Source organism: Ctenocephalides felis, unplaced genomic scaffold, assembly GCF_003426905.1.
Source record: "Ctenocephalides felis isolate EL2017-DRISC unplaced genomic scaffold, ASM342690v1 CF-g0.4_SCAFFOLD_03570, whole genome shotgun sequence".
NCBI classification, from domain to species: Eukaryota; Metazoa; Arthropoda; class Insecta; order Siphonaptera; family Pulicidae; genus Ctenocephalides; species Ctenocephalides felis.
In genome coordinates this window covers 5,588,187-5,612,839 of record NW_020539724.1, presented here as the reverse complement: position 1 = coordinate 5,612,839, position 24,653 = coordinate 5,588,187, and the positions used below count along the sequence as shown (strand labels likewise).

Below are 24,653 nucleotides of genomic sequence, written 5' to 3'. Positions count from 1 at the left end.
ATATATATATATATATATATATATATATATATTTATACTAGCTGTCCCGGCAAAGGGTCGTTGCCGGGACAGCTCTTATAATATTTTATATTTTGTATTGTATATGTATTTATGTTCCAAGGTTTTTGAAGCCAAAATAAAATTATTCATCAAAATACTTAAAATTATTTATTCTGCACGTTTCGGCACTGTATCTGTTTCATCATTCAGCAGTTCTAAGAAATGTTAAAACATTTTTATAAGAACTATACCAGGAAGAACATATAGAATTAAACATGTTGAAGATATATAAATTAATTTTACAATATTAACCATTGTTTATTTTTATTTGTGTACTTCCTGGTATGAAATGTATATTATTTTTGAACAAAAAATTACTAAAATTATTTTTAGTATATTTTTTTTGTAAAGATGTTCAAATTATTGTATATTTTTTTTAGAACTGCTGAATGATAATACACATACATCGTCAAAACGTACAGAGTGAATAATTGCAAGTATTATTTGAAAAGTTGGTTCCAAAAATTATATATATATATATATATATATATTATATATATATATATATATATATATATATATATATATATGTGTGTGTGTATATGTATATAATTGCGAATATATAGTTACTTTCTCGTGTGATGCAAGATAAATTTATTTTAAATTGCAGAGACGACATTGAAAATATTGAAAGTTGTGCAATAAAGTATGTATCAGTGACTAATTTTCATTATCGAAATAGATGTTATCAAAATTTATCACTGATATATTGAATAAATTGGAATAATAATGATTATAACGTCAATAAGAATAATTTTTGATATAAACTTAAAATATAAAGGCATAGGTAAGGTAAGATCAAAGGTATTAAAAATAGTATAAAAATTCATAGGAGTTTCTGATGTAAATGTATTAGAAAGACTTATAAGAAACTTATTTGGAAAAGGATTTAGCATTGGAATTTAATAGTTTATAAAATTATTATATATGGTGTGTGTAACATTTTTAATAATTTGTAAGACAAGTATAATTATTTGTAAGCTAATGTGACATTGAAAAAGTAAACAATAATCTAATTATACAAGATATATCTGTTTGGCCAATGATAAACAGCGGCAAAAGCGTCATTATTTTCAAGAACACATCAAAAATATATAATAAAATGAAAATGTTATTTTTAGAAATAAAACACATTTGCCTTATTTACATACCTGAATGATATCTGGTCCCTTATCATTTTTCTCGACATCTCGCGTTTGCGCCGTTGCATTTTGTTCATCATTTTCTTTGCTCAAACGTAATTCTTCGACATCGCTTAATAATCTTTCTAAATATTCAACATACAATTCCTCCTTTTCCAATTCTTCTCTTAAGCTAATTACTTTTTGTTTATGTTTATCTAAACTAGCTCTGACATCCTCTTCCCAAGCTGCTGATAACGAGCTTTCAGGGAACCGCTGCACCCACACGCGTTGAAAGTCACCGAAAACACTCATTGCACTTAATTATCATTATATCACATATCTTTAGAAACTATTTTTTTAAAAACACATGTTATTTCAACACTAATTCGCATGCTCACTAAACAGCCATTTGAGAGTTGACACAGACACTGCTCCTGCCATTTCTATATGATTCTAAGTGGCTGTCAGACAAATTGACGTGAAGGTTGCCTCTAGCTTCGCAACGTTGGCAATAGATGACATGTCGGTTTGTTGGCGTACCTTATGCGGAGATTTGAATTGATAAATGCACCATTTTTATATCAGTAAAAATAATAATAAATAAAACGCATAAAAAACAAGTTGTGCTAAAGCAACATTCTTGTATCCAATGTTTGAATCTTTCTGCAATGTTAAATTTCTCAAAAGAGTTAATATGGCAAGTTAAAAAACAATCTTTCGATACGCTTACATTTAATATATTATTATAAAAAATCTAAAAACATAGCAAAAAATGCTCTGAGTTTTTTTTGTTATATCAAATCTGTCAATAATGAATCTCTGGTTTAATAATTAACTCCGAAACTAACTTCGTTGTTATAATTATTAAAAAACATAAATTATGTAGTTCTATTGCATGAAGTCCTATTGGAACAATATTGCACAGATATTGTTAACAATAGCTAATTTGCTTTAATAAATTTTAAACAATTCATTCTATTATAAATTGAGTGACCTTTAAAATAAGAATCTAACTTGGATATCTTTCAAATAATTCCCCTGGTTGCCAGCAATGGTCAAGCCATTAATGCTATTCATATCCAGAATATTATCTATTCATAACTAGTCACATGCCTTCTGCGCAATAAACTATTAATAAATCCCTCTGATGGAAATAGAAAACTATTGATGAAATAATAATTGGTTTGATTTATAATAATAACTTTATTGTAAATAATCAACACAAACATTTAATATTGTGTTAAGAAATTCTTCTGGATGGTACTGCTTCATAATTTAATAAATTTTGTAAACATTTCCTTTCCTTATTCATCTGTATTGATTGTGCTAATTTGAACATTAAAAATTTGAAAACAGTTTGGTCAATTACATAAGTACCTATATTTCTGCCAATATAAAATTTTGACATTGTTATTTTTGTTTTGTGATTTTTTAAGTATAATCGTTTTTTATAATTTTTTAAACAAATATATCTGTTAGTTTCTACACTCTATCACCTTATAATATATTTCATCATTTATACTAGTATTAGGTACGACTAGAGTTTTGAATTTCTTATTTTCTATTCAATTCACTGCTTTTTCATAAAGAAAATATTTACTCCTGATTTTTTATAAGATTTATGAAATTGTGTTTGCCTGTCTTAAATATCAATAATATTCACATTATTTACAATTTGCTTATTCAATTTAAAACTAAAATTTTTCTAAGTTTTGCATTTAAGTGTAAATTATAAAATATATAACAATATAATTAAGAGGTAATAATTTTATACCACATTTTGCATTGAACTCATTCAATCACACAGATGCTTTTAAAACCATAATGTCTTTATAAAAATAAATGATTTTCTTATAACAAGCACCGCACCCGGCAACTTTACTCCCATATATAATCTTTAATATATATTATGTACAGAATTTGTTTTGTATATTGTTCTAGACTATCTACACTGATTTGACCCACCACTAACTTCGCACAAGTATTCGTTGTGGGGAATCTAAGTCTGTTAATTCACTAGGTATCCTACCCCATGAAGGTAATAGATCCGCAAAGTCATCTTCTGCAGAAGGTACTATAGGATCTAATGCCGATAAACTTAACACAGAACCCCAGTCTATAGATTTCCCTGATTCATCGTCACTGTAGCCAGAATCACAATCGGGCGCTTGATTAACAGGTTGGCTTTGAATCACAGGAGGTGGCGTAGGCATTGGATAAGGTGTTGATCTGCCAGAATCATTACTACCTTGCCAACAAACGTTATTGAAAGAATTTTGTTGTTGTTCTTCATCTTCCATTTCACGTTCAATGGATCTCAAGGTATTACAGATTAACACTGACCTCCTAAGCGGAGGATCCGGACATTGCCTAAACCTCGCCAATTTGCACATGGATAGATTCATCATGCGCATTCTCCTTTCGCGGTAAAACTGCCTGCTATTCGGCCTTACATAATTAGCACCTCCGAGCTCCAAATAAGATTTTCCGTTCTCGGCGCACCGAATGGTTTGTTGAGGCTGCTGGACTACTGGAGGAAACCAATGTTGATGGATTGGGAGTTCATCCTCATAATCATAATCGAGTTCATCTTCTTCATCCTCGAAATTATCGTCTAATATGCTGGTTACCAGAACCGATCTGCTGGGGTTGTACTGGTTCTGAGGTGCTGACGGTAGCGTCCAGGCTTCGCCAGGTACCGCCACTGCTTGCAGCTTTGCGATGCTATCCTCCGCTGGTGGTGGCCAATTCAGACGAGAATTCTTGGCGGCTGGTGGTCCACTGTCGTAGCTATCTACGTGGAACTTGCGCTTATTAACTTGCAGACCCATCATAGCGGAATTACCTAAAAATAATAGAATGTTTAGTTAATAGTGTCGAGATTAAACTGAATACTTTAGCTTGAGATTTAAAATGCACAGATTCGTTATTGTAATATGATTATATACTTATATGGATACTGTTGCATTAACGTACAAAGTGAGATATGAAATGGAAGATATCTTAAAGATAAAAGTTATACAGTTAGGTCCTTTCTACTAAAGATTATTAATTTCGATTGATTTCAGGATAATGATAGTCTAAAAAATAGAACAACAACTTCTCTTTATAACTATAGGAATGATATAAATCTACTATTACTTTGACCAGATTATAGAGTGAATTATCGCATGAAAGCGCTATTTTTTTAATAAAATAGTTGTAGTACCATTTGTTAGTAATATTACTCATGACGAGCATCTATTTCGCATTAGATATTCGTCATTCCATGTTCCGTAAAATTTGAAATAATCAACGCAATAGCAAGTGTCACAATTATCAGAAGTGGGAATCCCAAAATATTCCTGAGCGCGTTCATATACCATCAGGTCTACCAATGCCCTCCAAATAGCGAACGGCGCGTTGCGCTGCTGCCAGGGAGCAAAAACACCCTAATAACAAAATATACACTAACACCGGCAGAAGATACATTTTATACTTGTTCAGGGATCCAACACATACAAGTCGCCCCCAAAATTCACCCCGTATTCATCATCGCACACACACATGGGAAAAGACACACATATACCCCCGCACTTACATTTATTCCAACGCTCGCGTTACTCCCACGTTTATTCACTAACTGTAGGTACAATGTTTCCCAAAAAGATAAAAGATAATAATTTATTAATAATCTATAATAACTAGAACTACACAAATAACAATATCCTTTTCAATATCAAATATCAAAGTTTTCGTCAAAAAGTCAAAAAATATTTTTATTTAACTTGAGAATATCTTGAATAACTAGTTATTATCTTGAATAATTGAGAATAACTAATAACAACTATAAAAATTCCAATTTCAAACATTACTCTTGAATATATTATTAGTTCTTTACATCGCAGTGTCATAAAAAAATACTTTGTTGACTCTATTTTAACTTCTTTGTTATTAATCTTGTAAATTTGAGAACCAATGGTATAATGCTGTATATATATATATATATATATATATATATATATACGCTGGTTCGTTCAACGTCGGGATTAATAAATGCCCCCACCCCTTATTTTCATCCCTTATAAAGCCAGGGGAGTGCGATCAGGGGTGGAAAACCCTCTTTTCGCAATAGTAGGGGGTTTTTACGCGCCACGTTCTATATACAAGTGCAAGTATATATGTATGTATGTATCATAGTACCAGGTAATAGTTTAAAACCATATTGAATAATATTAAATTAATTTTCATAATGAATATTAAACCTATTAAGTAATTCATGTGAAATAGAAAAAAGTTTTCCAATAAAGTTAATTAGGTATCTATATTAATTATTAATAAACTTAAGGGTTTTCGTTGTCTAATAGGATTCTGACTATGTTCCAATAAGATAATGAGGTACATTGGTAATCTTATACGATTCTAGTTGAAAAGATAAATGCTAAGTACAATACATAAATTAAAAATTTAAATTAATAATATTTACCTTAAACAGTTTGAAAGTTCCAAGATCTCATTGTTTTATGTACTTGAGTATTCATTGAGTTCTTAGTTTCCATTCTGATACGTAGAAAGTCATCTGAAATAGGGAATACTTTATTAAATACATCATATTTTTGTATATTAAGTTTAGATACAAGTGAATGTTTATTTTAATATTAAGTAATATATATTATTTATAAGTTTAGATTAAATAAACGTACTATGTGTTTCGTGTATTTTCTGACATTTGAACATATTAAATCTTAAACGGCAATTCAGACTCGCCAGCAACTTGTGAGAATGCGTTATCGGCATTTGAAATACGTTGAACATTTCAAAAAGCGATTTATCAGTAAACTGTGTTTCACGTCCAAAAATCTAATCTAATCGTAATATTTTCAACCTGATTTCAAAACAATATGCCAAACTTTATACAAGCTAGCATACCAAAGCAAAGACAAGTAATACTTTTTTCCATAAAATCGCCTGGATGTGTAATTGAAACATGAACTGATGATGACAATGCGTCTGTTTCTTGAGACAAAGTTAAAACTAACTTCTTTAGAAATTTTGTTTTATATTAATTTGAAATAGAAGCATCAGAAGCATCCTATATGCTGAAACCAAAAACAATCAAATTGATGCCAATAAACTATGTTTTATACTTTTGATATCAAAATTTTCGTCAATAAGTCCAGTACAGTTTTCCAGAATCCAGAATCCAGAAGTAGTAAATTAATTTATTAATAATATATAATTTCTAATCAAATATCAAGACTTCATTTGTTAACAACTATAAGTTTCCTGGTTCCAAAAACATTGTTCCTGAATACATTATTAGTTATAGGTAATGCCTTAGACCAGAACGTCCAGAACGTCCAGAACGTGATCAGATACTTCTGGTATGACTGAGGTATAGAAAATAACGATAAAAAAATGTGAACAAAAATTTAAAATTTACATATTTCTTAAGCAATAAATTAAGCACCAGAGGGACAGGAAAGCCCAAAGTATACAAATTTATTACCTTGCAAAAAATATGATATGTTTAGGAATTTAGTTACCTATAATTGGATTTAATAAAAAATCATTTATAATTTTCGCTAGACCGACTAATCATCCGAACTAACATCATTATATATTTGAAACAAAATTTAATGAAAGCGTCATCATGCTGCATGTACAAATTTATATATTATATTATATATCGCCATATATAGCGCATAAGCTGATGAATATTCGCTTCTCTGTCGAAACGTTGTACGGTACTCTTCTATGGCCGGGTTCGAGTCCCCGGTTTTGCTGCGAGAATTATAAAAAACGCGGCGAACGCGTTGCTGCGCAGTAAACTTGCGCGGCAAGTTACCGCGTAGTGATATCCAGCCAGGAGAGGACGTTAAGCGTCGAGGTTAGCCTGGTCCTAACCAGGATGATCATCGGAAAGGTCAATTGCTGCGGTTTTACATGGAAGTTGAACTAATAAATGATTTCTGATAATATTGGATTACTAATTTTGGGGGAGAATTAAATATATTATTTGAAATTGTGCACTGTGACAAATATTTTTCAACAGATATTACTTGAAACATTGAAATCAGTAAATATCTGAGAAATACCACTTGAAATTTTCAAAAAAAAATACAACTTTAAAACTTGTTGCAACAAGTTGGGAAATATGTCGTTGCATAATCATACCGTTAACATAGATTGATATTATTCATCATTAATAGCATTTTTTTAGATTTTTTTATAGTAAAATGTTTAAAAAAAAAAAACACTTTTGATTGGTAAATATCTCTTAGTTTGCTGATCGAATAATAGAAAATTCTCTTAACCTGGTTAAAATAAGCCAAAATTAAAGCACTGTAAAATTAATTATAATCTTATATAAAAACCAATAAGACAATGAGAACAACTATAGTGTTATTACTAAATTAATAAAATCTAATCTGCATTTGCTCTATGACTTGTGCATAATAACTGCAAAAACATTACGATAAAACCCCTTTTAGACTATTTTCCAGAAGGAGTTTCAAAAATACGTGTCAAGCAAGAAAGTGTATTATGCGGGATGGAGACAAAATGTTGCAACATGCATAAAGTGGCGTATTATGCAAGAAATGATATCATTAACTTCCCATCGGATACAAATTTTCGTCGACGATTTTGGGAACACGGATGAAGCGATTTGAATGATTCAAAAAACATTCGATTCATGGAGGAGACATGTTGATTAGTTTTTGACGAAGGCAGGTCTAGCCGTTCCGAAGATATGGGGCAAAAAGTGCCAAAAACGGTAACTCAGTTTTTAAGAGAATGGAGCGTCCGATTTGAATAATTCAAAAAATATTTTACTTGTATTAACAAGATGAAAACTGATCAAAGATCTAGTAAAAAAGTAAAAAAAAATGCCATTCGGCGGTCAAAAATGATCATTAGACATATATTATATAGAGATTTTTACAATAAGTTTAAAGTTTGTTTACATTCCTATGGGTTTCGTACCAGTGTTTGTCCGTTAGACGGCGACGCGGCGCTTACACGCTTCGATATTTTGTCTCTATGCAGTTAAAGCAGTACGATTGCTTTGAAAAAAAAATTTCTTCAAAAGGTCTTTTTTTTTTCAAAAAAAAGTAAGTTTTTGTCAAAAATTTATAGTTTCTCATAAATCTAATTTTTTCAGAGTATTTTTTTTTCAAAAATGTTAATCTTTTAAAAAAAATAATTTTTGGTACGGGAAGTTCCAGCAATTTGCCTTAAGGCACGATGCCATGCGCCCCACTAGTTTATAATCGTCTTGACAAAGTTCTACTATGGTCTTACTGTACTGTCTAATATGGTCATACCGTATTATAGAATTTTCATTTACAATATTGGACCATTCCTAAACTAATAAAAATGCTAAGTAGTCTCATATTCATTAATTTATATCTTGGTTTTGATCTTCCAATCATTTTACATTATTTCAATCCAACCAAGCCGAAAAACTTTCCTCCCAGAAAAACATTAGCTGCCGTCCATTAACTTATCAAAAATCTTGACAAAAAAAATACATTTTCATTCTCCGAAATTCAAAACCTTCGAAAAACGTCGGAGATTAAGTTTTGGGTTTGGCGGCAAAATCCATTTTTTGCTTCCTCTCTCGATACGCAGGTATAAAATTCTGCAGTTAGGATATTTGTTACCTGCAGAACTCCTGCCTGGCTCTGGTAACAGTGTGTAGATGAGAAATACGAGAGAAAAAAAAGGGAGGAACGAAATAACCTAACCAAAAATATATTTAACGAAGAGGGATCCCTCGGCAAAAGCGGACGGTTCGTTTGAAAATAAGGCAAGGCAGGCATGCTCCCCTATATATATATCTTTGTATTATACATCATACGGGTATATGCAGGCGGCTAGCACATGGCGCGGCTTGGAACACACCGATATAACTCAAGCACAGAAATACACCAATAGAGCAAAGCAGGCTCCTCTCTCTTAACTGATGAAGAACACGAGAAGGTCTTTTCGTCGCTTCTCTGCGTACGGCCCAACCAGCGTTGTTACTTTGTCTCGACTCGATGATTATGAATTCGCTCTGTGGAACGATGAAATTTTCACATGACGCACCCGAGTCTTTCGTAAGAAATTTTTTGATTACGACCAACCACAATAACCAAAAGTAATAGAATTAATGAGAACCAATTTTCAAAATGAATAATCCTATTTGTCATAGCATAATATGAAACTAAGTACTACAAATATTTTGAAATCTTTGGGTAAAGTCTAATACCAGTCAATGTTGGATTGCGGTAGAACTGGATATCTAGTTAGACCAAAATCAATTTTCCAATAAAGTTATTTTTGAACTAAACTTAAAATTAATAAAAACAACTTTTTTTAAAAATCTTGGGTAAAAGTCTGGTACAAATTACAGAAGAGCTGAATATCTAAATAGATAACAATCCATTTTCCAATGAAGTTATTCTTGAACTAGATGTTGAATTATTATAAAAACAGCAAAAATTGTTTTTTTAAATCTTTGGATAAAGATTGGCCTTTGTTTGCCAATGTTGGATTATATTGAAGTTGGACACCTTGATACAAAATTATATTATTTTTGATAATTATGTAAATCTAGCCATAATTGCTAAATTTAATTTTTTGCCGCCACGCTGTTTACAAAATCAGAGCGCAGATGAAAATGTGCAGGCTGATGTTACGAGCCAATATTCAAACACGCGCACACGGATTATGTTGGCATTTTACCAACAATTATACTAAAATTGTTGGAAATATCTAACTGTATAAATACATAGCAAAACCAGGAAAACTATGCAAAAAATTTATTTCCACCATAGAGGTAAGAATACAAAAAAAATATTTATGCCATAAAAATAATTTAGAAAACTTGCGTTCGAAAAATAGGTCATAGTGAAGCTTTATTGTTAGTGGTCATAAATCGATTCACATATATGAATCATGCGAATGGGTATGTAATTATATGTATGGACCTAAAATAAAACCAATAACAAAATATACTAAGAATTTGAATATTATAAGAATATTAAGAATTTTTTTGCATTAGTATAGAACAGTTGGCAATATTCCTATGTTACATATTAATGAATCACAGTAAATATATTGGATATTACTATTATAACCGGACGTCCAATCACTGGATTGGCATTGGATGGATTTCTAAGTTGTACCAAAAATTGAAAAAAATATACATAAATATAAATAATAAAAGACTTTTTGTAAGTGACCATTAGAAATGTAAGTAATGTAGTTGATTATATGTTTATAAACATTTTCTCAAATTTTATAATGTAGGAGGTGTAATTACAAACGATAATACCAAATTCTAAGCAGTTTATACCAGCAGTTACAGTTAGGATATACATGTTTTTTTAATTTTTGCTTGGATAATTATTATTAAGCCAATTCAAGATCTAACAAGTTAACTGATAACCCTGTTCAAATTAGTAGTTATCCTACAGACGTACCGACAAGACAAAAATGCTGGTTTAATTTGATCAAACTTACAGACAATGGTATAATATTGCTAATCTAATATTGTACATATATTTCTTGATATTCAACCATCCCCTAAGTTGTTGAGCTACTAGTCACTTCTGCAGATGGTAACCCAAACAGTTGTTCTATCTCTGTGATAAATTATAATTACAATTTCTGTAATTTATTGATGTAGCAATGCCGGATCAGGACTATTTTGGAAACTTGGAAACATATTGTTGTTAATATTTCCAAGGTGAAATTGTTGTCACTACTGCTTGACAACAGGCTGCTCGAAGCGGGATTGAACCTGAGACCTGTGATTCAGGTCCAGTGAAAAATACAGGATATTTTGTACATTATAGTGATCGACCATCGGAGATGTAAGTAATAACTTTTTCTCAAATCCCAATGCAGAATTTGTAATTACATCTCATACTAATTCAAAGCAGTTTATATCTGCTATTTACATTTAACTTTAGGATATATTTATTATCAAACCAATTCAAAATCTAACGAGTTTCAACTGATTACCCTGTTCAAATTAGTACCTATCCCGCAGACGTAGCAACAAGACAAAAATGCAATTGCGCCTCAGCAAACCCGGTTTAGAACTCGGCTATAATAGATAAAATATTTACAAATATGTCGCGTCATATGACCTCGCAATGTGAGCTACGAACGCACATGGTAATACAAGATAATGATATTTTGAAAACAAAATTTGTACCGACCTCTCGGAAAAACTGTACACATAGGTAAGATATTTGTAAAAGTCTACGTGCCGGCTATAGGGTATTAAAATAAATGATATTTCAGTCATTTAGCTAAACGAGAAGAGAGACCAGAATGAAGAAAAAAAACAAGGCAAAGATACGAATGCATATAAGAACGATACAGTCATACTTATTCTGAAAATTCTTCGTTAGCGCTTGATGCCATATAACCAATACAGATACAGACTCATGCGCATTGAATTCCCCAACATTTACAAAGATAATATATATTGTAAGAATATTTTGTCTCGTTTCTATGCATTGAACAGGCGCGTTACATGGGGAGAACGAAATATACCATGTGTATAACGTGAATTTTATTTATGTGTGAGTCCGAGCGCTTGCGCTGTGTGCCCGTTTCAAACTCAATAGTATAGTCAGCAGTGTTGAAACTCATATCCACGATGTAAACGAAAAGGTATGCCAGAGTAAAAGACACAATGGAAGAAGTTGAACATGTAAAAAAATTGTATCCGCACATACATATACACACACACACACTTAGATACATACATTTTTTTCTAATGTATGCCAAAATGTTCAAAGGGATAAAACTAAAAATTTCTAATATTTTGCTATTAGGGGACGTTCAAGTATTACGTAAGCACTATAGGGGGGGGGGGGGGTTATTGATTTGCTTATTTTTGGTAAGAAATTTGCTTACTTTTGCTGACAAAGGAGAGGGGGGGTAAATAATTGTAGTAAATCTGTTTACGTAATACTTGAACGATCCCTTACTATAACTTGAGAAATATATTATACAAATTTTAAACTTCAGCAAGTACTATTTTAATTAATATAATACAAAGTTATTAAAAATGTGACTATTAATGATTGGCCATAGAAAAAATATTGGCTATTTAATAATAATAATAACCATTAATAACAACATGTTAGATTTTAAACCAAATAATACTAGCTGAATTATTAGTAACGTTTTGAACAGAAAATAGTATAAAATTAAGCCTAGACTATAAAAATTTTTAGATCTTAATCGATTTTCATACCAAACTGTGTAGAATGTGAATATCATTTAAATAATTCTATTTAAAAATAATAACTATTAATAACAATATATGTTACTTCGTGGGTTGATGTACACTACTTGCTGATTCTTCAGCAACGTCTTGAAGTTATAGAATTATAAAATTTAGAATATACTATAAAACTTTTCTATAACTAATCCATTTTCCTCACAAACTATGTAAAATGTGAATATCATTTATATAATTCACAAATATGAGTAAACATAATGTACTTTAAATGTTTTTATAGACGAGGGTTTTGCTTTTCTTTGACTAAAAACCTGTGTCATCACTTATACAAATTATCAATTAATTCTTTTTTCTAATATATAAAATCGTTATGGACTTTATTAGTAAATGCAAAATAAAAATTTAAGTTTCACTTTATTGATATCTGTGTGTATATGTATGTATGTGTATAAATAAATATGTATGTGCATATACATATATGTATCGATATGTATACCGTTAAGTTTAGATATACATCTAGTTATAATTAATATTATAAATGTCTGTAAAGTGCTAGATAACCATAAGGTTGAAGTCAAATAAATAAATAAAAAAAAAATCTAACTATTTTTATAATTAATTCCAATTAGAAAATTCTATTTAATCTATATCTATTATTATTGTTATTATTAATACATTATGTTATCTTTACAGTAGAAATCATTTACTTTAATTTTCAAAACCTTGAATATTCCCGGCATACCATGTATTTCGTTACACCATGATCGCGGCACGTTAGCCTTTCTCTTATCGAAGTGAATACAGCGTATATATGACACACGGCTTCGAGGCGTAAGCCTGTGTTAGTATGGGAAGGCTATACGGGCGAGAGTCGTTTGCCATGCCGTGTATTTCTCTATGGCAACGCAGGCGAACGTAGCTCTTGCTGCACAACTGAATATTTTCTATTCCAGTATGAACGTGGGTATAGAACTCAGAGCTCTGGAACCAATTTTTTAGGATATGTCGTAGAGCGAGGTTTAATTAAATTTGATTTAAATAACAATTGGGGAAATTGAAATATCTGCATTTTTTTCTATTGCAAATCATTAGAACTCAAAACACTTTACGAAATTCTATGTCAAGTATAAGGTCTTTAAACAATCTACACTATGTCTTGTTTGTTATTCAGTATGTAATATATATTCTAGTAATACTGTATTATTACTATAGAGTTTTAATGTTCAACTTACAATCCTACCTTTGAAGTTTGATACCTCTGCAATTAGTTTGAGACTGTGTTAGTTCGTTAGTCAGAAAATTTGAACACAGAATAAAAGCATTTATATTATAACGTAGCAGTTCGAACATGTACTGCTGATTTTCTTTTTACGTAGCAGGTACCTATCTCTACGTTCCTCGAAGGAAACGTAGGCATATGTAAACAATTATTGTACTAATTAATGAGCATATGTTCAAGAATATCGAACGATGAGTTTATACACAATTTTGCAGTATAATTGAAGAAATATATTATTGTAGAAAACTCGAATGGAGTAAAACTTCTTTTTTCTAAGTAAGGATATTGAAACTCAAGATTTCAAATTTATTGCAAAGTTGATATTCTCAAAAACCAAATTAGAAAATCTCACATGAAATTTAAAAATCTCAAATTCGTAATTCAAATCCAACTAATAAAAAAAAAAAAAAACTAGTGGGGTGTATGGCATCGTACCTTAAGGTAAATTGCTGGAACTTCCCGTACCGTAACGAAATGTTCGAGAAATACTGAATTATTTAAACAGATTATTATTAATATTGTAACATTGCCTAATATTTATAATTACATAAACTGAATTTCAAAGTTGAAATTATTTGTTTAAAGTATATTAGAACTATAGTCAGAATTAAAAATAAAATCTGAATTAATTTCGATATACAAAAAATTTTTTTTGAAAAAAAAAAAGTTGAAATATTTTTTTTTGTACTAAAATCAATTATTTTGTTAAGACAAGCAGAAAGTTCTTTGAATCATTTAAATCGGACGCTTAGTTCTCTCAAAAACTGCCATTTTTTACATATTTAGCTCCGTATCTTCGAAATGGCTGGACCTGCCTCTGCCAAAATTAATAAACACTTTTTATTTTTTTGATTTGATTTATTTTTTTGATTTTATTTATATTGATAATTGAAAAATAATGAATAGATGCTTTTATTTAGACATTTAATTACATTTTAATACTGCTTTTTTTTAATATTTGTTGTTCCAACTTTTGTTATTAATTTTCCAAGTTATTATCGCAAATTGGAATAGAACGAGAAGAATTATAAAACTAACTTTATTAAGCAAATTTTGAAAAGAATTTTACGGAATTAATATTCATTTCTAATTCAAGCAATAATGAAAAAATATTGTTTCAATATAGGAAAGGATACTATTTTTGTATAAAAATAACATAGTTAACATGATAGAATTATTTGTGTACAACACAAGACAACTTTTGAAATTTACTTTACTCGTGTACTTCTATTTTCAATATTTGAATTTTAAAATCCTCTAACCGCCCAAGATGTCATAGACGCACACTCGTGCGAAAGTACCGACACCTACGTTTTAGTACAAGGCGCGTAAACAAAGTAAACTCTACGAGCTACGAGCGAAGGTGTTTTGAGTGAGTAGCCACCAGCCACCACTACCGGAGGCAAAAGGGTTTTCGTCCATGGTTCTCGCGTGACATCAGCTGTCAATAGATAATGACGTCACAGAGCGACCACGTGCTTCTCGTTTCACTATGTCACATTCTAATGCCGCACACTAAAAACATATATACGCTTTTCGTCGGGCACATGTATGGGTTACAAAAATCAAAAACGCATACTAACTAGCAAGGCTGTACCACCGACGATATATATCTTGAATGCATCTCTATGACAATCAAGCGCGATTCCAAAAAGATGCAAAAGTCCAATCGTACTGGAATCTGGTAATAATAAAAAAACCAAACTTTTAACAATTTTTTTAAATTCATTTACCCATTTTCTTATGATTTTAAAACTCATTTTTAGTAATTCTTGAAGACAAATTTACATAAGTCAGATAAGTTATGAGATAATCTCACATTATTTCATTTTTTTTTACATAAGCCAATGTAACTTTATTAGATAATTAAGTTAAATATTTATCAAGGAAACTTAATGGATCAAAGAATTGCCAAAATTCTTAAAGAAAAATAGTATTTTTGGTCACATATATGACTGACAGAGAAGTCTTCTACTCTTTAGTACAAGACCATCAAAACGTTTTAATATAGGATCATGCCCGTCATAACATGTGACGGCAAAAAATGTGTTTTTTCCAAGAATTTTGCTAAAAAAATTGTTTCATACGATAATTTTCCTTGTTAACTAAATTATCTAATAAAGTTACCATGGGCAATGTGACATTTTACTAATTTTATCGTGGCGATCAACGTGTTAAAGGAAATGTGGGCCTATCATTGTATATTTAAACAACCGTCATAGGAAATTAATGTGATCTGGTCATTAAATATATTAACTTTGTGGAAAACGAAAAGTAGTAAAAAAAATTAAGTAAACTTTATTTTGTTATGATTTAGTAATAAAATTAGTATTCAGAATTAAGAGCTAGGGGCACAGAGGTCCTATATTTTTGTAGAAAGATAACAAAATCGCATTTGCATTTGAAGATAATATTTAGAGCGAATTTCTGCTATTTGAAGCAATTGGTTTGTCATCTAATCTGTACAGTATTCAAGTACGAATGAATTTTGAAGTATAAGATGTTGAAAGAACCCTATATATCTAAATTTCAATTATGTCAATAGTTAATGATTTTTTTATTTTTTGTCCTTTACTAATTTGTAAAAGCGCGCCATTCGTTTCTGAGAGAGAAATTTCTCTAGAACAACGTGTTCCGGATTAGCGCGCGGCATACAGTATATCTAGAACTCAGGGCCCATCCCACTTGTGAAAATGAGATATGTTATACTCTACGTCTCTATAGCAACCGTAGCACCCCAAACGCCGTACTGCGCACTCGCGCAACAAGCAATTTTCCCAAGCTAAATCCAAATGCATGCTAATACCTCTACGCGTAGCTTCGCAAGCTAAAAACAAGTTCCCAAAGCAATGACAAGCTATCAGTCGTGTATGCAGGCAGACACAGACACTAGCTGTAACGGTTCGTTCTGCCAAAGATGAACGCGACTCTCCTAAATGAACACACACTGACGCTTATACTAAAAGTGTTTGTGCTGCCCATGCGTACAAAGTTCTAACAGCATTATAAGCTGAGACTTGGTTTTGTAAAGTTTCTTAATTTTCGAGCAAATTTTACCAACTAGGATAAATGAACAAGTAATATTTAAATTTTGTAGCACGCATGGATTCATTATTTTTTTTACAAATAAATAAAATGAAATGATCCAGTTAGTATAAAATTCTTGCAAATTTACAATCGATATGCAATATTATTTAACTAAAATCGTTTTTAAAAGGTAGATATCAAGCAGCTAATCAAAATTTCACTTTTAGAATTATAGATCTCAAGTATAGCATTAAATAAAAATTGTTCTTCGAGGGCATTGTTGCATAATAATACAAAGTCAGAAAATACTTTTGAAATATATGGTACTAAAAATATCTCACAACTAAAAAGGTCAACTAGTTCAACTAAAATCGTTTTTAAAAGCTAGATATCAGCAGCTAATCAAAATTGCACTTTTAGAATTATAGATCTCAAGTATAGCATTAAATAAAAATTGCCCTTCAAGGGCGTTGTTGCATAATAATAGTCAGAAAATACTTTTGAAATATACTAAAAAATATCTCACAACTAAAAAGGTCAACTAGTTGAACTAAAATCGTTTTTAAAAGCTAGATATCAAGCAGCTAATCAAAATTTCACTTTTAGAATTATAGATCTCAAGTATAGTATTAAGTAAAAATTGTCCTTCGAGGGCATTGTTGCATAATAATACAAAGTCAAAAAATACTTTTGAAATATCTCACAACTAAAAAGGTCAACTAGTTGCATCCCAAACAGTCATGTGCTATAAATAACAAAACAATTCCTAAATTACCAATTGCTAAATGTCTTCCTAATAACAAATCGTAAATCAGAAAAAAATATGTTTTATGTAAACAAATATTAGAATGAATCAAAACGGATAAATTATAGATTTAACAAAAATAATTTCAATTTCAATATAAGGACAACCCCGAAGACTTCGAGCAGCAAATATAGATCTTAAATATGTTTCCCAGTGAATATAGCTATTCCCAAGCATTGCTGCTTCAAATTGTGAAATAAATGAGTCCTATTAGGTAAATTCTAATAAAATAATATTCAACTATGGATGGATCAACCGTTAGGTTACTTATTCGAAATTATTCTAAAAATACGACGTAAGGAGCAGTTTCAGCCCAAGCTTGTAGGACGTTAGGTTCTGATTGCAGCAGTTAAAATATGAGAATAATAATAAAAAAAATCAATATAAATTTGGAATCAAGACATCTAAATCAGTATGCTTATTTTTTTAACTTCCTTTTTTTCAAAGAACTTACGCAATACTAAATTCAAACAAAATTGTAAAACTTTCCATGTTTAGTAAACAAATTCATATTACAAAATAATTTCATATAGGAATCATATGTCCTCAAATCGAATTCAATACGAAACTAGACTTATTTTTCTGATTCTGTCCACCACTAGCATTTATTCCGTACCAAAAATAATATCAAACGAATCGAACGAGAAGAGAAGAATATGAAAACATTCGTCGAGCAGCGCAACGTTCATCGTCGGGTCGAACAGAGTGCAGACATAGCAAATGGGAACTGGCGCCGTCCCCACTTCGAATGGGATCTTGGGACGAAAACATACTACATCATACATGCGTCATGTTATACGCGATGGCAATTTATTAAATACCTTTTACTGGTATGTAAAGATACCTAATTTTTTATGAAAAATTAATAAGGTTTGATCACAATTAAGAGTAACTATTTAAATTTACAATCAATTATATGTAAAGTCATTCTTTGAAGTTTCAGTATTTTCCAATAGTATTTGGAGATATTTCCCAAATTTGGGACAAAAAATTAAAATTTATTTTGAGAATTCTATATCATACTGTAAAGAACTGCATCACTGGATGCAGATCTTAGCTTTTTCTTTCTTTGTTCAATTCTAAGCCATGCAATTGATTTTATATCTCTTGTAGATAGATGATCAAATAAAATTATAATAAAAAAATTGAGAATTCTTTTCTAAACCATTTAATAAGAAAGATTACATAACTTCGAAATTTAATCATAATATATCTGGAGTCAGATCTCTGCAAGGTTTAGGCTTTACAGATACCTCATATATAAATAAATAATGAATTCCATGAAAGGGTAATGCAATTACCTGGCGATATAATATATCCTAGCTATTACCATTTTTGAAAAATATTTGTTTACATTTTTCGAATAACGTTAAAATTTGTTTGGTACATTATATTATATAATATCTAAAATTATTCAGACAATGTAAAGTAACAGTGATAGCCATGTGAGGTGTTTGTTTGAAGATCAAAAATCATCCAATAAGTTATTTCTAACAGTCTTTAAAGAAATTTCTCCTATTTGGTAAAAACATTGAAAACTGGTCTGGTAAAAATTTTATCAAATGAATTAACACAAACAAAGATTGTATAATTTCTATAATTAAAGTGCAAACTCGGTTTTATTTAGGATATGGCCATAGATAAACAAGTATAAAGTATATTTAGGATATGGCCAAGGCCAAGTATAGTATATTAGGATATGGCCATAGAAAACAAGTAAGGTATATTTAGGATATGGCCATAGATAAACAAGTATAAGGATATGGCCATACAAGTATATATATTAGGATATGGCCATAGATAAACAAGTATAAAGTATATTTAGGATATGACCATAATTAAACAAATTATAAAGTATATTTAGGATATGGCCATAGATAAACAAGTATAAAGTATATTTAGGATATGGCTCAGACCCGACGACCAATTAATGGATTGGCATTTGATTTAGACATTCTGTAAGTACGACCAAAAACTTGCCGATGTTCAAAATGGAATAGGTACAAATATTTAAAAAAAGGTTATGGATTTTGCAGCATATTACATAAGACACAAATTGGCAAAAATTGAATTTGTTGAATAAGATAATGCTGTAAGTCGCTATTATCTATTAAGATAATTAAAGTAAAGGTTTTGATTTAGACATTCTGTAAGAACGACCAAAAACTTAGCTAATGTTCAAGATAGAATAGGGACAAATATTAAAAAAATGTTATGGATTTTGCAGCATATTACATAAGACACATATTGGCAAAAATTGAATTTGTTGAATAAGATAATACTGTATAGATAATTAAAGTAAAGGTTTGATTTAGACATTCTGTAAGAACGACCAAAACTTAGCTGATGTACAAGATGGAATAGCCACTTATTGGCAAAAATTGAATTTGTTGAATAAGATAATACTGTAAGTCGCAACAAAGTTCCTTAAGATAATTCAAGTGAAGGTAGATCATATAAATATATAAATTTAATTCGAAACTGAGTTCTTTAAAGGTTTAGCTTATGATTTGTATCATATACTAACTAAAATTTAAAATATTTAGAAACTATTAGAAATTTGTTGAATAATATAATACTGTACAATCTCTAAATGTATTAAATGTATTAATTTAATCTTAGTCATTATTGCATCATTCATTTGAGAATCCTACTAGAACATTACTAAGATAGAAAATAGTTTTTAATAAGGACAGTATACCTAAAAATTAACTTACTATGGAGTTCAACTGAATTTTAGCAGTATATCGGAATTCTTTGTTTTCAATTTTCAATGCAAGAATAAACAACTGAAAACTGTCGTTCTTTTACCAACGCACGTTTGAAGCTGTTGCGAAGAGAAACACGCCGAGTATTTTTGCGTCGAGCGAAAAATAAAAACCGAACGGACGTTCCATGGTCGTTCTGCTACGATATAGCTTACATACACAATGATACCAAGTCTCCAATACATAAGAATTTTCTACAAGCGAAATATACACTGCTGTAGATATAATACAAAGGGCGCACGTTTATTCTTAAAATACTGGACGTATGACTGTGAGGGTATCGGACAAGCACGCACACATACCGAGTCCCCGCCACGATTCAAAAACGTAGAACAACAAAAGACATGAGTGGTTATTTATCGAACATTTGAGCAATCGTACTGCACGTCATTTGACAACTGTATACATGTCAAATGTGGCGCGCACGTTTTAGTAAAAATCCAGTAAACAACAGAATTATGCAAAGGAACCAACAACAAATTTCTAGCAAGAGTGAAGAACGATAACTAACCAATCTTTTAAAACATAAGAAAATAAAATTAAATGAAAAAGAATTGTGAAATAACTTGTACAAAAAAAGCTAGTTTTATGTATTTTAAAGAACATTTGAAATGATGTGATGCAACACAAAAATTGCATTTTTTTGATTTTTATTTTTTTTTCACTTATTTTTCTAGGGTATTCAAATACGATTTTCCGCAGAAGTTATTCCACATAAAATATATAAATTAAATTAACAAATATTTTTAACTACAATAAATTTTTAACTCATGCATTTTACAAAAAATATCTACATCTACTATCTGGACTTAAAAATTTTTTATTCGACTTACCACAGAATCCACACCTGAATCTTGATCAAATCAAATAAATAGCTGCACCAGTGAACTAACGTATTTTTTGCACATTTTTGAACTGTCACACAATTTTCAAATAATTAAATATAACTATTAAAGCGATTGAAAAAGAGGGTTAAGCACAGTCGAAAGCAGCTGTCAGTACGCGCTGTGAAGTTCGTGCATATGAAACTGTATGTATATGACATTCCGTAGGAACATAATGCCGCCATTGCTTAGCGAGAGACCGGTTGTGTATCGTACTGCTCGTGGCAACTCGGCTCGCAGCGGGGACGCACGATCGCACGATCGCACACGAGTCCACCTGCACACAAGTTGATACTCATTCCCATTGCCGGTTATAAACTCTATGACGTTATTATACTAGAAATCTTTCGTTCGTAGGCCGATGAGTATAAAGCTGAATATAATATGCACATATCGCGGTTACAGGAAACCTGAATTTCAAATGTTTTACAATTACAATTAACTGACATTTAAATCGGAACTCGCAGTCGATGATCGATTCTGATTTTTATGAATTAATTAACAAAATTAATGTAAACTATTTTCATTCAAACAACCTGTTATGCATACAGATATCCATAATCCAAACTGATTTCCTCAACCCACACAATAGCAACTTTTGAATTTGACGATCACAACTAAGATAATTTTGCTTACAATAACAAAAAGGATCAAGACATTGCAGTTACACCACAAAAATAGATTTTTTTATTATTAATTTTTTTTAACAGCAATCAGAACCTTACGTCCTATGAGCTGTTGGGTTGAAACTTCTCCTTACTTTGTATTTTTAGATGGTAACCCAATGGTTAATCCATCCATATTTAATGATTTTGTAATTAGAATTAATCTAATAGGGCTGACTTTTTATTGGTGCAGCAATGCCGGGTGAGGGCTATTTTTACTTGGAAACATATTGCTATCTATATTTCCAAGTAAAAATCGTTGCCACTGCTGCCTGACAACAGGCTGCTCGAAGTGGGTATCGAACCCGGGACCTCTGAAACAAGTCCCGTCGCTCTTAACCGCTTACCTACGGGCGAGCCCTAAAAACAGAAATTGATGCACAAAATCTGCATCGTTCCATTTTCAATACTACTTCGTATCACAGTATCAATTAAGCTTAACTCAAAATTTGCACAAATCTAGGTCACCATATTTCTTAAGTTAGCATAAATAATACCTTAAATTAACGATAAGTATTAAATTGAACGTCAGAATCTATTTGACTTAAAAGCCCACCCACAGTTACACCAGCACCACCAGCAAGAAAATCATAACAAATCCCAAATATCTTATTTTTTATATCTAATAGGTAACTTGAATAGCATCAATCATTATATAAAATTAAGCTGTAGCCGTTGAATTTATTTAAGTAAAAATCCTGATGAATAAAGTAACGTACTACTTTTAAATTAACAGACATTTGTGCCCCCTCATCTTATATGAATGGAAATTATTCAGAGTGAATGAGCTTACATTGGACATATTCTCTGACTGATAGTAGTATCATAAATAAGTTAGTTTTAGCCTGAAAACTTGGACAAATGAACTAATATTTGAAATAAATATTGATGACAGACATAAATCTATCTAGATAAAATTTGAATCCATTGATAGCTTTTTGGTAACTTGACGTATGTATCTTGAAGTTCAAAAGAACTCCTTCAGGATTAGCAAAAACATTGTATAACAGAAGCAATACTTATAAAAATAAATAGAAGCAATAATTATGAAAAAATGATCATAACAACTAGAAAAAATACTGTAACTAATAAATGTTTGTTAACTAAAATATAATGAATATGGTAGACAATACAATCGGCTAAAACAAAGATAAGATTGATTAAATAAAACTTGAGCAGAATTTGTATGTACTTCAGCATAATTTATATATCTTCATTCTTGAAATTTATAATTTATTTGAATATGACTTGAGTACTTAAGAAATTATAATATTGAGGAATATCAACCAGGAGATTTATGAGAAAAAGAAGAAAACGTAGAATAAACTCACCCTGATGGTAAAATGGGTAAACAGGTAAGCTCTTATGACTTCAAATAGTTATTTTACAACTAAAACTGGCATATTAGTAAGTCCAGTATAAATTATAACCAGTACAATAGTGAATATAGTCAATAGTTAATTAAAAGTCAATCCAGTTCATAACTGTATTAATAGTTATAACAATTAAGAACTTGATTGACTTTTGTAATAAGGACTTCTGTAAAACTTTAATTCAGAAAATTAATGATGGAAGTAGAAATATTATATGAAAGTTGAAATGCACGCCAGTCTAAATTTGTGATAATTCCAACTTAAATAAATTTTTAAATTTAATTGCAAAAGACAAAGCTATCAAAAATTTAAGTACATACAAATATTAAGTAGTACCAGAAACATAGATATAGAAGAATTACTTCAGATATAACCTAGTACCATGTACTTTGCCCAATATAAGCGATTTTCTTGTGTTTTTTTAATAATTATACAGTTACCAATTACAATATTACAAAATGTACACTACTAATGTTTAATAACTTTGCTGCTCGAATCAGGCAGCACCGCGAGAAGTATTTCGCTCAATGCGTCATGAAATTCAAACATCCTGGTTAACGTCAAAACCGTCTTCATTCTGTTACATTGATATAGGGTAGGCGATAGTAATTTTAATTAAATAGGATATCGAGTAGTTAATTTTTATCTCCTGCAGCATAATATAAATTTTACATGGTTTTACATAACAAGACATAATTCAAATACTACCAAATTCTTGCACTCGAATAATTGTTTTAAATAATCAGATACACTCTCACGTAGAGTACTTTTTAGTTCCCAACATGAATTTTAAAACCCTTAGCTTATGCATTAGGTTCCATAATTAAACAATCACTAAAACAAATGCATGCAGAATTTTTTGAAAAATTTATCTCTTGTTAAAAATTATTTGTACTTATTATAAATGTATATATTTAAAATGTATGATTTTTTATATGAATTCACGATGTCGTTTTTGCTGGGCGAATTGTTAGTCACGTTTCTTTACCCGTGGTTTATGAAATTTGATCTGATACACGAAATAATTATTTAATATTAAACAAGTACATATTATATAATATGTTGAAATTTAATATACTTTTATTCAATGTTATACAATTAATTTGTACCTCCTCACTTGTTAAATGATAACACACACCATGGTTTCTGAAGATCAAAATTTTTCAGAATTTTATTCATCTATATGTTAATTTGAGACATATTTTAATTTATTATAAATATAAAAAATTTAAATTTTTCTTCATATTTACATTTATATTTTATAAAGAGTTGCTCTTTGTTGTATTATAAGGGCACATTTTGATTGCTTCTCATAATTGAAGTTTTCATTCAGGAAATATAAAAAATGTTGAACTTCAAGCTTTACAAAATACTTTTTACGTATATTAAAAGCTAAAAACTTTAGCCTAAACCTTTGAGTTTACAAAATACATAT

General features: G+C 30.3%; 1 protein-coding gene and 1 pseudogene across 1 annotated transcript; both read right to left on the bottom strand.

The window, feature by feature from the left end:
* LOC113383231 overlaps positions 1–24,653 on the bottom strand; it is a 209,939-nt pseudogene that overhangs the window by 137,234 nt on the left and 48,052 nt on the right.
* Positions 2,505–5,743, bottom strand: LOC113383232. The gene is made up of 2 exons (XM_026621482.1): positions 5,650–5,743; positions 2,505–4,029 (listed from the first exon to the last, which is right to left on the bottom strand). Exon 2 carries the CDS (start codon positions 4,016–4,018, stop codon positions 3,152–3,154), a length of 867 nt encoding a protein of 288 aa, XP_026477267.1. The 5' UTR covers positions 4,019–4,029; positions 5,650–5,743; the 3' UTR covers positions 2,505–3,151.